Raw genomic sequence first — 16,790 nt, 5'->3', positions numbered from 1 at the left:
TATAAGGTAGCATTGTTTAAAGTGGCTAGTGATATATTTACATCATTTCCCATCAATTCCCATTATTAAAGTGGCTGGAGTTGAGTCAGTGTCAGTGTGCTGGCAGCAGCCACTCAATGTTAGTGGTGGCTGTTTAACAGTCTGATGGCCTTGAGATAGCTGTTTTTCAGTCTCTCGGTCCCTGCTTTGATGCACCTGTACTGACCTCGCCTTCTGGATGATAGCGGGGTGAACAGGCAGTGGCTCGGGTGGTTGATGTCCTTGATGATCTTTATGGCCTTCCTGTGACATCGGGTGGTGTAGGTGTCCTGGAGGGCAGGTAGTTTGCCCCCGGTGATGCGTTGTGCAGACCTCACTACCCTCTGGAGAGCCTTACGGTTGAGGGCGGAGCAGTTGCCGTACCAGGCGGTGATACAGCCCGACAGGATGCTCTCGATTGTGCATCTGTAGAAGTTTGTGAGTGCTTTTGGTGACAAGCCGAATTTCTTCAGCCTCCTGAGGTTGAAGAGGCGCTGCTGCGCCTTCTTCACAATGCTGTCTGTGTGAGTGGACCAATTCAGTTTGTCTGTGATGTGTATGCCGAGGAACTTAAAACTTGCTACCCTCTCCACTACTGTTCCATCGATGTGGATAGGGGGGTGTTCCCTCTGCTGTTTCCTGAAGTCCACAATCATCTCCTTAGTTTTGTTGACGTTGAGTGTGAGGTTATTTTCCTGACACCACACTCCGAGGGCCCTCACCTCCTCCCTGTAGGCCGTCTCCTCGTTGTTGGTAATCAAGCCTACCACTGTTGTGTCGTCCGCAAACTTGATGATTGAGTTGGAGGCGTGCGTGGCCACGCAGTCGTGGGTGAACAGGGAGTACAGGAGAGGGCTCAGAACGCACCCTTGTGGGGCCCCAGTGTTGAGGATCAGCGGGGAGGAGATGTTGTTGCCTACCCTCACCACCTGGGGGCGGCCCGTCAGGAAGTCCAGTACCCAGTTGCACAGGGCGGGGTCGAGACCCAGGGTCTCGAGCTTGATGACGAGCTTGGAGGGTACTATGGTGTTGAATGCCGAGCTGTAGTCAATGAACAGCATTCTCACATAGGTATTCCTCTTGTCCAGATGGGTGCAGTGTGGTTGAGATTGCATCGTCTGTGGACCTATTTGGGCGGTAAGCAAATTGGAGTGGGTCTAGGGTGTCAGGTAGGGTGGAGGTGATATGGTCCTTGACTAGTCTCTCAAAGCACTTCATGATGACGGAAGTGAGTGCTACGGGGCGGAGAGACAGGATGACAGAGGGAGAGACAGGATGCGAGAGGGAGAGACAGGATGAGAGAGGGAGAGACAGGATGAGAGAGGGAGAGACAGGAAGAGAGAGGGAGAGACAGGATGAGAGAGGGAGAGACAGGCAGAGAGAGGGAGAGACAGGATGAGAGAGGGAGAGACAGGATGAGAGAGGGAGAGACAGGATGAGAGAGGGAGAGTTTCTCCCTCTCTCATCCTCTCTCATCCTGTTTCTCCCTCTGTTTTCTCCCTCTCTCATCCTGTCTCGCCCTGTTTTCTCCCTCTCTCATCCTGTTTCTCCCTCTCTCATCCTGTCTCTCCCTCTCTGTTTTCTCCCTCTCTCATCCTGTCTCTCACTCTCTCATCCTGTCTCTCACTCTCTCATCCTGTCTCTCCCTCTCTCTTCCTGTCTCTCCCTCTCTCTTCCTGTCTCTCCCTCTCTCTTCCTGTCTCTCCCTCTCTCTTCCTGTCTCTCCCTCTCTCATCCTGTCTCTCCCTCTCTCATCCTGTCTCTCCCTCTCTCATCCTGTCTCTCCCTCTCTCATCCTGTCTCTCCCTCTCTCATCCGGTCTCTCCCTCTCTCATCCTGTCTCTCCCTCTCTTCCTGTCTCTCCCTCTCTCTTCCTGTCTCTCCCTCTCTCTTCCTGTCTCTCCCTCTCTCTCCCTCTCTCATCCTGTCTCTCCCTCTCTCATCCTGTCTCTCCCGCTCTCATCCTGTCTCTCCCTCTCTCTTCCTGTCTCTCCCTCTCTCTTCCTGTCTATCCCTCTCTCTTCCTGTCTCTCCCTCTCTCTTCCTGTCTCTCCCTCTCTCATCCTGTCTCTCCCTCTCTCATCCTGTCTCTCATCCTGTCTCTCTCTTCCTGTCTCTCATCCTGTCTCTCTCATCCTGTCTCTCCCTCTCTCATCCTGTCTCTCATCCTGTCTCTCTCATCATGTCTCTCCCTCTCTCATCCTGTCTCTACCTCTCTCATCCTGTCTCTCATCCTGTCTCTCTCATCCTGTCTCCCTCATCCTGTCTCTCCCTCTCTCATCCTGTCTCTCCCTCTCTCATCCTGTCTCTCCCTCTCTCTCTCTCCCTCTCTCTCATCCTGTCTCTCTCATCCTGTCTCTCATCCTGTCTCTCTCATGCTGTCTCTCATCCTGTCTCTCATCCTGTCTCCCATCCTGTCTCTCTCATCCTCTCTCATCCTGTCTCTCCCTCTCTCATCCTGTCTCTCTCATCCTGTCTCTCCCTCTCATCCTGTCTCTCATCCTGTCTCTCTCATCCTGTCTCTCATCCTGTCTCTCTCATCCTGTCTCTCATCCTGTCTCTCTCATCCTGCCTCTCATCCTGTCTCTCTCATCCCGTCTCTCATCCTGTCTCTCATCCTGTCTCTCCCTCTCTCTCATCCTGTCTCTCATCCTGTCTCACATCCTGTCTCTCTCATCCTGTCTCTCATCCTGTCTCTCCCTCTCTCATCCTGTCTCTCATCCTGTCTCTCTCATCCTGTCTCTCTCATCCTGTCTCTCCCTCTCTCATCCTGTCTCTCCCTCTCTCATCCTGTCTCTCTTATCCTGTCTCTCCCTCTCTCATCCTGTCTCTCATCCTGTCTCTCTCATCCTGTCTCTCCCTCTCTCTCATCCTGTCTCTCATCCTGTCTCTCATCCTGTCTCCCATCCTGTCTCTCTTATCCCGTCTCTCCCTTAGGCAGAATAACACATTTGGAAAAACAAACCAGGTGCTTCTAAAGAACTGTGTTTAGTTCCATACTGAGACAGACATCTATCTAGTTTAATAGTGTTTAGTTCCATACACTGAGACAGACATCTATCTAGTTTAATAGTGTTTAGTTCCACACTGAGACAGACATCTATCTAGTTTAATAGTGTTTAGTTCCATACACTGAGACAGACATCTATCTAGTTTAATAGTGTTTAGTTCCACACTGAGACAGACATCTATCTAGTTTAATAGTGTTTAGTTCCACACTGAGACAGACATCTATCTAGTTTAATAGTGTTTAGTTCCACACTGAGACAGACATCTATCTAGTTTAATAGTGTTTAGTTCCACACTGAGACAGACATCTATCTAGTTTAATAGTGTTTAGTTCCATACTGAGACAGACATCTATCTAGTTTAATAGTGTTTAGTTCCACACTGAGACAGACATCTATCTAGTTTAATAGTGTTTAGTTCCACACTGAGACAGACATCTATCTAGTTTAATAGTGTTTAGTTCCATACTGAGACAGACATCTAGTTTAATAGTGTTTAGTTCCACACTGAGACAGACATCTATCCAGTTTAATAGTGTTTAGTTCTACACTCAGACAGACATCTATCTAGTTTAATAGTGTTTAGTTCCACACTGAGACAGACATCTATCCAGTTTAATAGTGTTTAGTTCTACACTCAGACAGACATCTATCCAGTTTAATAGTGTTTAGTTCCATACACTCAGACAGACATCTATCTAGTTTAATAGTGTTTAGTTCCATCCACACACCACTCTGACAGTAGGGTCCAGCAGACTTCAGTGTTATCTATGACAGTAGGGTCCAGCAGGCTTCAGTGTTATCTATCCATCCACACACCACTATGACAGTAGGGTCCAGCAGGCTTCAGTGTTGTCTATCCATCCACACACCACTCTGACAGTAGGGTCCAGCAGGCTTCAGTGTTATCTATCCATCCACACACCACTCTGACAGTAGGGTCCAGCAGGCTTCAGTGTTATCTATCCATCCACACACCACTCTGACAGTAGGGTCCAGCAGGCTTCAGTGTTATCTATCCATCCACACACCACTCTGACACCATCAGTTACCACTGCAGTCGTGTTTCTAACCACTGAGCATAACATTCTCTCTGGCCTTTAGAGGGATGGGGGTATTGTTCCATATAATGCAGACCTACGCAATCAATCCACAAACCACTCAGACTACAACAGACAAGTATCCTTCACCTGGTACCACTCCACTCAACCAGCCACCTCATACCACTTCAAGCCTGTTTCTAAACACTGAGCTCTCCTGCTGAGAGGTGAATTCTTCCATTGTTTCATGGTAGACAGTCTCATTCTCCTGGTGAGAGATCCATTATTCCATTGTTTCATGGTAGACAGTCTCATTCTCCCGTTGAGAGGTGAATTCTTCCATTGTTTCATGGCAGACAGTCTCATTCTCCTGTTGAGAGGTGAATTGTTCCATTGTTTAATGGCAGACAGTCTCATTCTCCCGTTGAGAGGTTAATTATTCCATTGTTTCATGGTAGACAGTCTCATTCTCCTGTTGAGAGGTGAATTCTTCCATTGTTTCATGGTAGACAGTCTCATTCTGCTGATGAGAGATCCATTATTCCATTATTTCATGGTAGACAGTCTCATTCTCCTGTTGAGAGATCCATTATTCCATTATTTCATGGTAGACAGTCTCATTCTCCTGTTGAGAGGTGAATTCTTCCATTATTTCATGGTAGACAGTCTCATTCTCCTGTTGAGAGGTGAATTATTCCATTGTTTCATGGTAGACAGTCTCATTCTCCTGTTGAGAGGTGAATTATTCCATTGTTTCATGGTAGACAGTCTCATTCTCCTGTTGAGATGTGAATTATTCCATTGTTTCATGGTAGACAGTCTCATTCTCCTGTTGAGAGGTGAATTATTCCATTGTTTCATGGTAGACAGTCTCATTCTCCTGTTGAGAGGTGAATTATTCCATTGTTTCATGGTAGACAGTCTCATTCTCCTGTTGAGATGTGAATTATTCCATTGTTTCATGGTAGACAGTCTCATTCTCCTGTTGAGAGGTGAATTATTCCATTGTTTCATGGCAGACAGTCTCATTCTCCTGTTGAGAGATCCATTATACTAGACAGTAGACAGTCTCATTCTCCTGTTGAGAGGTGAATTCTTCCATTGTTTCATGGTAGACAGTCTCATTCTCCTGTTGAGAGGTGAATTATTCCATTATTTCATGGTAGACAGTCTCATTCTCCTGTTGAGAGATCCATTATACTAGACAGTAGACAGTCTCATTCTCCTGTTGAGAGGTGAATTATTCCATTATTTCATGGTAGACAGTCTCATTCTCCTGTTGAGAGATCCATTATACTAGACAGTAGACAGTCTCATTCTCCTGTTGAGAGGTGAATTATTCCATTATTTCATGGTAGACAGTCTCATTCTCCTGTTGAGAGATCCATTATACTAGACAGTAGACAGTCTCATTCTCCTGACACCACCACCACCCAGACAGTCTCATTCTCCTGACACCACCACCACCCAGCCAGTCTCATTCTCCTGACACCACCACCACCCAGCCAGTCTCATTCTCCTGACACCACCACCACCCAGCCAGTCTCATTCTCCTGACACCACCACCACCCAGCCAGTCTCATTCTCCTGACACCACCACCACCCAGCCAGTCTCATTCTCCTGACACCACCACCACCCAGCCAGTCTCATTCTCCTGACACCACCACCACCCAGCCAGTCTCATTCTCCTGACACCACCACCACCCAGCCAGTCTCATTCTCCTGACACCACCACCACCCAGCCAGTCTCATTCTCCTGACACCACCACCACCCAGCCAGTCTCATTCTCCTGACACCACCACCACCCAGCCAGTCTCATTCTCCTGACACCACCACCACCACCCAGACAGTCTCATTCTCCTGACACCACCACCACCCAGCCAGTCTCATTCTCCTGACACCACCACCACCCAGACAGTCTCATTCTCCTGACACCACCACCACCCAGCCAGTCTCACCTCAGACAAGACTTTCATTTCCAAACACTTACAATCCAGCAATGTATTTACTTTTCTTGTTGTAAAACAATATCCCAAGTATAATTACAGTAATGTACACACACGTAATGGTAAAACAATATCCTAAGTATAATTACAGTAACGTACACACACTTAATGGTAAAACAATATCCCAAGTATAATTACAGTAACGTACACACACTTAATGGTAAAACAATATCCCAAGTATAATTACAGTAATGTACACACACTTAATGGTAAAACAATATCCCAAGTATAATTACAGTAATGTACACACACTTAACGGTAAAACAATATCCCAAGTATAATTACAGTAATGTACACACACTTAATGGTAAAACAATATCCCAAGTATAATTACAGTAATGTACACACACTTAATGGTAAAACAATATCCCAAGTATAATTACAGTAATGTACACACACTTAACGGTAAAACAATATCCCAAGTATAATTACAGTAATGTACACACACTTAACGGTAAAACAATATCCCAAGAATAATTACAGTAATGTACACACACTTAATGGTAAAACAATATCCCAAGAATAATTACAGTAATGTACACACACTTAATGGTAAAACAATACGTTTTGAGCAAATTATTGTTTTTAAACAAAACTGCAAACTTTAAGGAGCAGGTCGGATTTAAATATATATATGTATTTAACTCAGTAAGTCAGTTAAGAACACATTCTTATTTACAATGACGGCCTACCTTGGCCAACCTCGGACGACCCTGGGCCAATTGTGCGCCGCCCTATGGGATTCCCAATCACGGCCGGTTGTGATACAGCGCGGAAGGTAACCTGCGATATCAACGCTCCCCACCGCCTCTTCTTCAGGATCGGTGTACCTTCCACGGGACAGTTGAGCTAACGTAGGCTAATGCAATTAGCATGAGGTTGTATGTAACAAGAACATTTCCCAGGACATAGACATATCACAGATCACTGCATCTGTTCATAGCCCATCTGTATACAGCCCGACTATCTACCTCATCCCCATACTGTATTTATTTATTTAGCTCCTTTTGCACCACAGTATCTCTACTTGCACATTCATCTTTTGCACATCTACCATTCCAGTGTTTAATTGCTATATTGTAATTACTTTGCCACCATGGCCTATTTATTGCCTTAACTCCTTTATTTGACCTAATTTGAACTCACTATATATAGACTTTGTTTTCTTTTTTTCCTACTATATTATTGACTGTATGTTTTATTTATTCCACGTGTAACTCTGTGTTGTTTTATGTGTCGAATTGCTATGCTTTATCTTGGCCAGGTCGCAGTTGCAAATTAGAACTTGTTCTCAACTAGCCTACCTGGTTAAATAAAAGTGAAAAAAAAAATGTATATATATATATATATATATATATATATATATATATATATATATATATATCTCATATTGGCAGAAAGCTTAAATTCTTGTTAATCTAACTGCACTGTCTAATTTCCAGTAGCTATTACAGTGAAATAATACCATGCTATTGTTTGAGGAGAGGCACAGTTTTAAACATGAACAGTTATTAATAAACAAATTTGGCACATTTGGGCGGTCTTGATACAACGTTCTGAACAGAAATGCAATGGTTCATCGGATCAGTCTAAAACTTTGCACATACACTGCTGCCATCTAGTGGCCAAAATCTAAATTGCAGCTGGACTGGAATAATACATGATGGCCTTTCTCTTGCATTTAAAATATGATGGTACAAAAAAAATACAAAAGAAAGATTGTTTTTTTTCTTGGTATTATCTTTTACCAGATCTAATGCGTTATATTCTCCTACATTCATTTCACATTTACACAAACTTCAAAGTGTTTCCTTTCAAATGATACCAAGAAAATGCATATCCTTGCTTCAGGGCCTGAGTTATAGGCAATTAGATTTGGGTATGCCATTTTAGGCGAAAATTTGAAAAAAAGTGGCGGATCCTGAAGACGATTTATTTGAAAACAAAGGCACATTCCTCTGGTGAACATTGGAGAGGGAGATGCTGAATGTCCTGTCCTTGATTTACAACAGGGTGTGAGGTGTTAACCCCAACCAGTTCCCTCGTCCCCCTCTGCAAAGCTGATCTGACCTACTGTATTTGGATCCTCACAAGACAGTCATGACAATACTGATGCTGTGACAGACTGTCATACCAGCCCTAATGGACAGAACATATCACCTTCATCCCAGAGATCACTCTCTCCACAGCCAGAGGAGATGACATGGAGAGAATGGGGTCACAGCCAGAGGAGAGGACATGGAGAGGATGGGGTCAGAGTGTAGATAGAAAGAGAGGACATGGAGAGGACGGGGTCACAGCCAGAGGAGAGGACATGGAGAGGATGGGGGTCACAGCCAGAGGAGAGGACATGGAGAGGATGGGGTCACAGCCAGAGGAGAGGACATGGAGAGGATGGGGTCACAGCCAGAGGAGAGGACATGGAGAGAATGGGGTCACAGCCAGAGGAGATGACATGGAGAGGACGGGGTCACAGCCAGAGGAGAGGACATGGAGAGGACGGGGTCACAGCCAGAGGAGAGGACATTTAGAGGACGGGGTCACAGCCAGAGGAGAGGACATGGAGAGGACGGGGTCAGAGTGTAGATAGTAAGAGAGGACATGGAGAGGACGGGGTCAGAGGACGGGGTCAGAGTGTAGATAGAGAGAGGAGAGGCCTCCCTTCTCCCTACCTCACTACCTGCCCCCCTTCTCCCTACCTCACTACCTGCCCCCCTTCTCCCTCTCTCCCTACCTCCATTCTCCCTCTCTCCCTACCTCACTGTCTGCATCCATTCTCCCTCTCTCCCTATCTCCATGCCTACCTCCCTTCTCCCTCTCTCCCTACCTCACTACCTGCCCCCCTTCTCCCTCTCTCCCTACCTCCATTCTCCCTCTCTCCCTACCTCACTGTCTGCATCCATTCTCCCTCTCCCCTATCTCCATGCCTGCCTCCCTTCTCCCTCCATCCCTCTCTCTCTACCTCCATGCCTGCCTCCCTTCTCCCTCCATCCCTCTCTCTCTACCTCCATGCCTGCCTCACTTCTCCCTCCATCCCTCTCTCTCTACCTCCATGCCTGCCTACCCCCTCCTCTCCCTACCTCCCTCCCTCGCTCTCTCCTCTATACCTGTCTCCCTACCTCCCTCTCTCCCTCCCTCTCTCTCTCGTCCTCTATACCTCTCTCCCTACCTCCCTCGCTCTCCTCTAGACCTCTCTCCCTACCTCCCTCTCTCTCTCTCCTCTATACTCTCTCCCTACCTCCCTCTCTCCCTCCCTCTATACCTCTCTCCCTACCTCCCTCTCTCTCTCTCTCCCTACCTCTCTCCCTACCTCCCTCCCTCTCTCCCAACCCTCTCACCCCTCCCTCCCTCCCTCTCTCTCCTCTATACCTCTCTCCCTACCTCCCTCACCCTCTCCCTCTCTCTCCTCTATACCTCTCTCTCTCTCTCTCTCTCCTCTACACCTCTATCCCCTATACCTCTCTCCCTACCTCCCTCTCCCTCTCTCCCTCTCCTCTATACCTCTCTCCCTACCTCCCTCTCTCCTCTATACCTCTCTCCCTACCTCCCTACCTCCCTCTCTCCTCTATTACCTCTTCCCTCCTCTATACCTCTCTCCCTCCATCCCTCTCTCTCTACCTCCATGCCTGCCTCACTTCTCCCTCCATCCCTCTCTCTCTACCTCCATGCCTGCCTACCTCTCTCTCTCTCCCTACCTCCTCTCTCTCTCTCTCCCTCCCTCTCTTCTCTCCCTCCTCTATACCTCCCTCTCTCTCTCCCCTCTCTCCTCTCTCCCTACCTCCCTCCCTCGCTCTCTCCTCTATACCTCTCTCCCTACCTCCCTCTCCCTCCCTTTCTCTCTCCTCTATACCTCTCTCCCTCCCTCTCTCTCTCTCCTCTATACCTCTCTCCCTACCTCCCTCTCTCCCTCCCTCTATACCTCTCTCCCTACCTCCCTCTCTCTCTCTCTCCCTACCTCTCTCCCTCTTCTATACCTCTCTCCCTACCTCCCTCTCCCTCCCTCTCTCTCTCCTCTATACCTCTCTCACTCCCTCTCTCTCTCTCTCTCCTCTATACCCTCTCCCTCTCTCTCTCTCCTCTATACCTCTATCCCCTATACCTCTCTCCCTACCTCCCTCTCTCTCTCCCTCTCCTCTATACCTCTCTCCCTACCTCCCTCTCTCCTCTATACCTCTCTCTCCCTACCTCCCTCTCTCTCTCTCCTCTATACCTCTTTCCCTACCTCCCTCTCTCCTCTATACCTCTCTCCCCTCTATACCTCTCTCCCTACCTCCTCTCTCCTCTATACCTCTCTCCCTACCTCCCTCTCTACTCTATACCTCTCTCCCTACCTCCCTCTCTCCTCTATACCTCTCTCCCTCTCTCTCTCGTCTATACCTCTCTCCCTACCTCCCTCTCCCCCTCCCTCTCTCCCTCTCCTCTATACCTCTCTCCCTACCTCACTCTCTCCTCTATACCTCTCTCCCTCCTCTATACCTCTCTCCCTACCTCCCTCTCTCTCTCTCCTCTATACCTCTCTCTCTCCTCTATACCTCTCTCCCTACCTCCCTCTCTCCTCTATACCTCTCTCTCTCTCTCTCTCTCCTCTATACCTCTCTCCCTACCTTCCTCTCTCCCTACCTCTCTCTCTCTCTCTCTCCTCTATACCTCTCTCCCTCTCTCTCTCCTCTATACCTCTCTCCCTCTCTCTCTCCTCTATACCTCTCCCCTACCTCCCTCTCTCCCTCCCTCCCTACCAGTGCCTGGCAACTAGCCATTCATCACTCCTTTTGTCTCTAGAACAACGGCAGTGGCTGATTGGTGGCAGGCGTTCAAGCTGCCTCTGAGGGAAATGACCAGAGTATTAATCATAATTACCACCTCATAGAGAAAAGACTGGTGATGTCTGCACCCACTCTCTGCCACGCTGCCGCCCGGCCGGGGGGAACCATGCTGGCTGGGGGTCATGTTTGACATCTTTGAGGGCGGATTTGCTCTGTCTCTCTCTGCTCACAGATGGGGGAAAGCGAGACAGTGAGAGAAAGAGAGAGAATGAGAGAAGATGGGGGGGGGGAAAGAGTGAGAGAGATAAATAGGAAGAGCCAGAGAGAGAGAGGAGAGACAGAACAGGCCAATTTGGATGGTAGCTGTCAGGCAGGCAGGGACATTAAAGTGGCTCTCTGTGCGTGACACAGAAGGCCGCTCTGACTTGATGAATAAATAACAGTTGGAGAGAACTGAGTGTGCCACCCAAATTACACCCTATTCCCTATATAGTGCATGACTTTTGACCAGGGCGCTAGGGGTTAGGGTAGGGCATAGGGTGCCATTTGGGACGCATCCTGAGAATGACTCATCGCATGACGTGAACCGAAGGAGACAAGCTACAACAACCACCTCTGGAATTTGACTTAAACTAAAATCCAGAACCCCAGAGACTGACCCATTCCTCTGCCGTTATAAAAGAGTAGGAGAGTCATGGAGAACAACACAGATAATATATTTGCACACTGTTTACATGTATTAGACCTTAGAGGCTTTTCTCTCAGTTGTCAGAACTAGGAATGCTGAGAACTGTCAGGTGTGTGTCCTTCTCAGACCAGACCAAAGCTCTGGAGTGTGAATGTGTCCTTCTCAGACCCGACCCAAGCTCTGGAGTGTGAATGGGTCCTTTGAGGACCAGAACAATCCTGTCTCTCAGCTCAGCCCCACGCGCACAAACTCCTCAGTCTTCAACCCATTCAGGGTCTCAGTGAGTCAGTCTTCGTTCACCATGTTACAGACCCACATACAGCTGTTTTCTCTGACAACACTGCAACAATAGAGTTTCTACATCTGAAAACAAGGCTGGTCCAAATGGGGCCATTATGGAGTTACAGTCAAAACCATCCATCTTCTGTCTCCCTCCTCTCTCTCTCCTGTCTCCCTCCTCTCTATATCTCCTGTCTCTCTCTCTCCCGTCTCTCTCTCCCGTCCTCCCCACTGCCCACAAACCCATGTTTTGATTCCCATTGTCAAGAACTCCCTAAAAATCTGGTTCCAGTTCCGAAGACACTTTATCCTTAAACAAGCTGCTTCTCTCCATGAACATCCAATCATCTCTTCCCAGCGTAGCAGATTGACACGGCGTTCCAGTTCAGACATAGGAACGGTCTGGTGTTATTTTTGTGACCTATTCGTTGATAACACATTGGTCTCATTCCATACTCTGAGGGTTGACCACAATTATCCCAATACCCACTTTATTAGATACCTGCAAACTGGCAGCTTTGCCCCCCAAAAAATGTCCCTTCATTTCCACTGGAGCCCACTAAGTGTCCAGTCCAGAGGTGCTTAGATCTTAACCCGTATCTGAAGGGCACAATCTCTAGATTATCAGACATAATACAGAACATTAACCCGCCTCCCTTGGCAAATACAACCTCTACATGGGAGCCAGGCATGGGTGGTGAGCTACCTGATGATATATGACAGCACGGTACTGACATCATTTAGCATAAGACATGGGTGGTCAGCTACCCGATGATATATGACAGCACGGTACTGACATCATTTAGCATAAGACATGGGTGGTCAGCTACCCGATGATATATGACAGCACGGTACTGACATCATTTAGCATAAGACATGGGTGGTCAGCTACCCGATGATATATGACAGTACGGTACTGACATCATTTAGCATAAGACATGGGTGGTCAGCTACCTGATGACATGACAGCACGGTACTGACATCATTTAGCATAAGGCATGGGTGGTCAGCTACATGATGACATATGACAGCACGGTACTGACATCATTTAGCATAAGACATGGGTGGTCAGCTACCCGATGATATACAGTGGGGCAAAAAAGTATTTTGTCAGCCACCAATTGTGCAAGTTCTCCCACTTAAAAAGACAGACAAAATGAGAAAAAAACATCCAGAAAATCACATTGTAGGATTTTTAATGAATGTATTTGCAAATTATGGTGGAAAATAATTCACTATAGTATTAACTGGTACAGTAACCTTAGTAACCTGACCAATTCACTATAGTGTTAACTGGTACAGTAACCTGTAGGGAGGGAAGGAGGTAAGGAAGGAGGTAAGGAAGGAAGGAAGGAAGGAAGGAAGGAAGGAAGGAAGGAAGTAAGTAAGTAAGTAAGTAAGTAAGTAAGTAAGTAAGTAAGTAAGTAAGTAAGTAAGTAAGTAAGTAAGTAAGTAAGTAAGTAAGTAAGGAAGTAAGGAAGTAAGGAAGTAAGGAAGTAAGGAAGGAAGGAAGGAAGGAAGGAAGGAAGGAAGGAAGGAAGGAAGGAAGGAAGTAAGGAAGGAAGGAAGGAAGGAAGGAAGGAAGGAAGGAAGGAAGGAAGGAAAGGGAATGAGGGGGTGAGGGTTGTACTGTTTTTCTGTTCTCATGTCTGTAAAATCTGTAAATAAAGTACAGAAAACAGCAAGGCAACAATAAAGAGTTTTCACAGCTGATAAAGGTTATCCATCAGCCTAGTTGAAGTGCCACAAGCAACACACACATTAAACCTTACAAATGGGTTTATTTATGGACATTTTTGCAGACAGAAACATAACATTTGATCGACACCATTTCAAACAGACAGAGGATAACGTGGTTTTGATCAACAATCCGTGATAGTGTTTAATCAACAACAGAAACAACAGGGGTGTCTTCAGTCAGAAATATAACAAATAGAGGGAACAGCCTATTCTACCTGACCAGGACATCGTGTCTGTTCTACACAAAATATTTCTATCTGAAAAGTTCCACAACGTCATCATACTCAACATGGCTGTAGGCAAGCTACTCTTCGACCGATGGCGGTGGGGAGAGTTTGAGCTGGAAGTTCTCGCTGTGGAATATACTTCCTGTTCCTGGTTGGGAGGGGTTTAGGAGGCCCGCCTTCTCGTTGCCATGGCAGTGGGAGATTTCCGACAGGATGGCCAACTGGAGGACAAGACCAGACATGAAAACGATCAGAGAGATGATGCATGGGATTAGTGTCAGGGTAAAAAACTGGTGAGGGAAAATAAAGAGACAGAGACACAGAGAGACACAGAGAGACAGAGAGACAGAGAGACAGAGAGACAGAGAGACAGAGACACAGAGAGACAGAGAGACAGAGAGACAGAGAGGCAGAGAGGCAGAGAGGCAGAGAGAGACAGAGACACAGAGACACAGAGAGACAGAGAGGCAGAGAGGCAGAGACACAGAGAGACAGAAAGACAGAGAGACAGAGAGACAGAGAGACAGAGAGAGACAGAGAGACAGAGACACAGAAAGACAGAGAGACAGAGAGACAGAGAGACAGAGAGACAGAGAGACAGAGAGACAGAGACACAGAGAGACAGAGAGACAGAGAGACAGAGAGACAGAGAGACAGAGAGACAGAGAGAGACAGAGAGACAGAGAGACAGAGACACAGAAAGACAGAGAGACAGAGAGACAGAGAGACAGAGAGACAGAGAGACAGGGACACAGAGAGACAGAGAGACAGAGAGACACAGAGAGGCAGAGAGAGACAGAGACACAGACAGAGAGACAGAGGAGGCTGACCGACATCTATAGGAGGGAGAGGAGGCTGACTGACATCTATAGGAGGGAGAGGAGGCTGACTGACATCTATAGGAGGGAGAGGAGGCTGACTGACATCTATAGGAGGGAGAGGAGGCTGACTGACATCTATAGGAGGGAGAGGAGGCTGACTGACATCTATAGGAGGGAGAGGAGGCTGACTGACATCTATAGGAGGGAGAGGAGGCTGACTGACATCTATAGGAGGGAGAGGAGGCTGACTGACATCTATAGGAGGGAGAGGAGGCTGACTGACATCTATAGGAGGGAGAGGAGGCTGACTGACATCTATAGGAGGGAGAGGAGGCTGACTGACATCTATAGGAGGGAGAGGAGGCTGACTGACATCTATAGGAGGGAGAGGAGGCTGACTGACATCTATAGGAGGGAGAGGAGGCTGACTGACATCTATAGGAGGGAGAGGAGGCTGACTGCTACAGAATGAGAAGAGATTGCATATGAATGGTACAGAATATAGAACATTGTACAGTAGAATATAGGAACCATATGCAGGATGTATATCCTATTAATAGGAGGGAGAGGAAGGGGAGTGGGGGAGAGGGGGGAGAGAGGAAGGAGTGTAGCTACCTCTCTTTGAATAGGCTAATCAGACAGTGGGAAGGGAACATTGGAGTTCTGCAATCAGCAGAAGCAGCCTACTTGAAAGCCAGGCATGGAAAATGACAGAGGGAGATGACGCCATGTTTTAATTAAATCTACTGGACACTTATGATGATGTACAATGGAGGGAGTGAGAGAGAATTAGAGAGGAGAGGGACCACCAGAGAGAGAGGAAAGGAAGGAATGAGGGAGAGAGAAAGAATTAGAGAGAAGGCGGAGGGGAGAGAGAATTAGAGAGATAAGGTAGAGGGGAGAGCGAGAGAATTAGAGAGGAGAGGGACCACCAGAGAGAGAGGAAAGGAAGGAATGAGGGAGAGAGAAAGAAAGAAAGATAATTAGAGAGAAGGTGGAGGGAAGAGAGAATTAGAGAGATAAGGTGGAGGAGAGAGAGAGAAAATTAGAGAGAAGGCGGAGGAGGAGAGAGATAATTAGAGAGAATGTGGAGGGGAGAGAGAGAATTAGAGAGAAGGCGGAGGAGGAGAGAGAGAATTAGAGAGAAGGCGGAGGAGGAGAGATAATTAGAGAGAAGGTGGAGGGGAGAGAGAGAATTAGAGAGAAGGCGGAGGAGGAGAGAGATAATTAGAGAGAAGGTGGAGGAGGAGAGAGATAATTAGAGAGAAGGTGGAGGGGAGAGAGAATTAGAGAGAAGGTGGAGGGGAGAGAGAGAATTAGAGAGAAGGTGGAGGGGAGAGAGAGAATTAGAGAGAAGGTGGAGGGGAGAGAGAATTAGAGAGAAGGTGGAGGGGAGAGAGAGAGAATTAGAGAGAAGGTGGAGGGGAGAGAGATAATTAGAGAGAAGGTGGAGGGGAGAGAGAATTAGAGAGAAGGTGGAGGGGAGAGAGAGAATTAGAGAGAAGGTGGAGGGGAGAGAGAGAATTAGAGAGAAGGTGGAGGGGAGAGAGAGAATTAGAGAGAAGGTGGAGGGGAGAGAGAGAGAATTAGAGAGAAGGTGGAGGGGAGAGAGATAATTAGAGAGAAGGCGGAGGAGGAGAGAGATAATTAGAGAGAAGGTGGAGGAAGAGAGAGATAATTAGAGAGAAGGTGGAGGAAGAGAGAGATAATTAGAGAGAAGGTGGAGGAAGAGAGAGATAATTAGAGAGAAGGTGGAGGGGAGAGAGAGAATTAGAGAGAAGGTGGAGGGGAGAGAGAGAATTAGAGAGAAGGTGGAGGGGAGAGAGAGAGAATTAGAGAGAAGGTGGAGGGGAGAGAGAGAGAATTAGAGAGAAGGCGGAGGAGGAGAGAGATAATTAGAGAGAAGGTGGAGGAAGAGAGAGATAATTAGAGAGAAGGTGGAGGGGAGAGAGAGAATTAGAGAGAAGGTGGAGGGGAGAGAGAGAATTAGAGAGAAGGTGGAGGGGAGAGAGAGAGAATTAGAGAGAAGGTGGAGGGGAGAGAGAGAGAATTAGAGAGAAGGTGGAGGGGAGAGAAATAATTGAAGAGAGAAGGGAGAGGACAGACCAACAGAGTAAGACTTTAGGTGTGAAGCTGCTAATGATCACAACGGAAGGAACCACAACACCCACTGACTGGTGATAGAAGAGAGGGGAGGT

At 47.3% G+C, this 16,790-nt stretch overlaps 1 protein-coding gene across 18 annotated transcripts in view; it reads right to left on the bottom strand.

Moving 5' to 3' along the window:
- Positions 1-13,565: 13,565 nt before the first annotated feature.
- Positions 13,566-16,790, bottom strand: part of vps8 (VPS8 subunit of CORVET complex) — a 109,308-nt gene continuing 106,083 nt past the window's right edge. For all 18 annotated transcript variants that reach the window (XM_090207192.1, XM_090207201.1, XM_090207195.1 and 15 more), the window contains one exon: positions 13,566-13,992. In XM_090207192.1, coding sequence (XP_090063318.1) covers positions 13,849-13,992 — 144 coding nt within the window. In that variant the 3' untranslated portion in view covers positions 13,566-13,848. The remainder of the gene's footprint in view (positions 13,993-16,790) is intronic.

This window comes from Oncorhynchus mykiss, chromosome 18, assembly GCF_057628025.1.
Source record: "Oncorhynchus mykiss isolate SJ-2025 chromosome 18, ASM5762802v1, whole genome shotgun sequence".
NCBI lineage: Eukaryota > Metazoa > Chordata > Actinopteri > Salmoniformes > Salmonidae > Oncorhynchus > Oncorhynchus mykiss.
The sequence above is the reverse complement of the archived record's forward strand: the minus strand, read 5'-3'. Positions and strand labels throughout refer to the sequence as shown.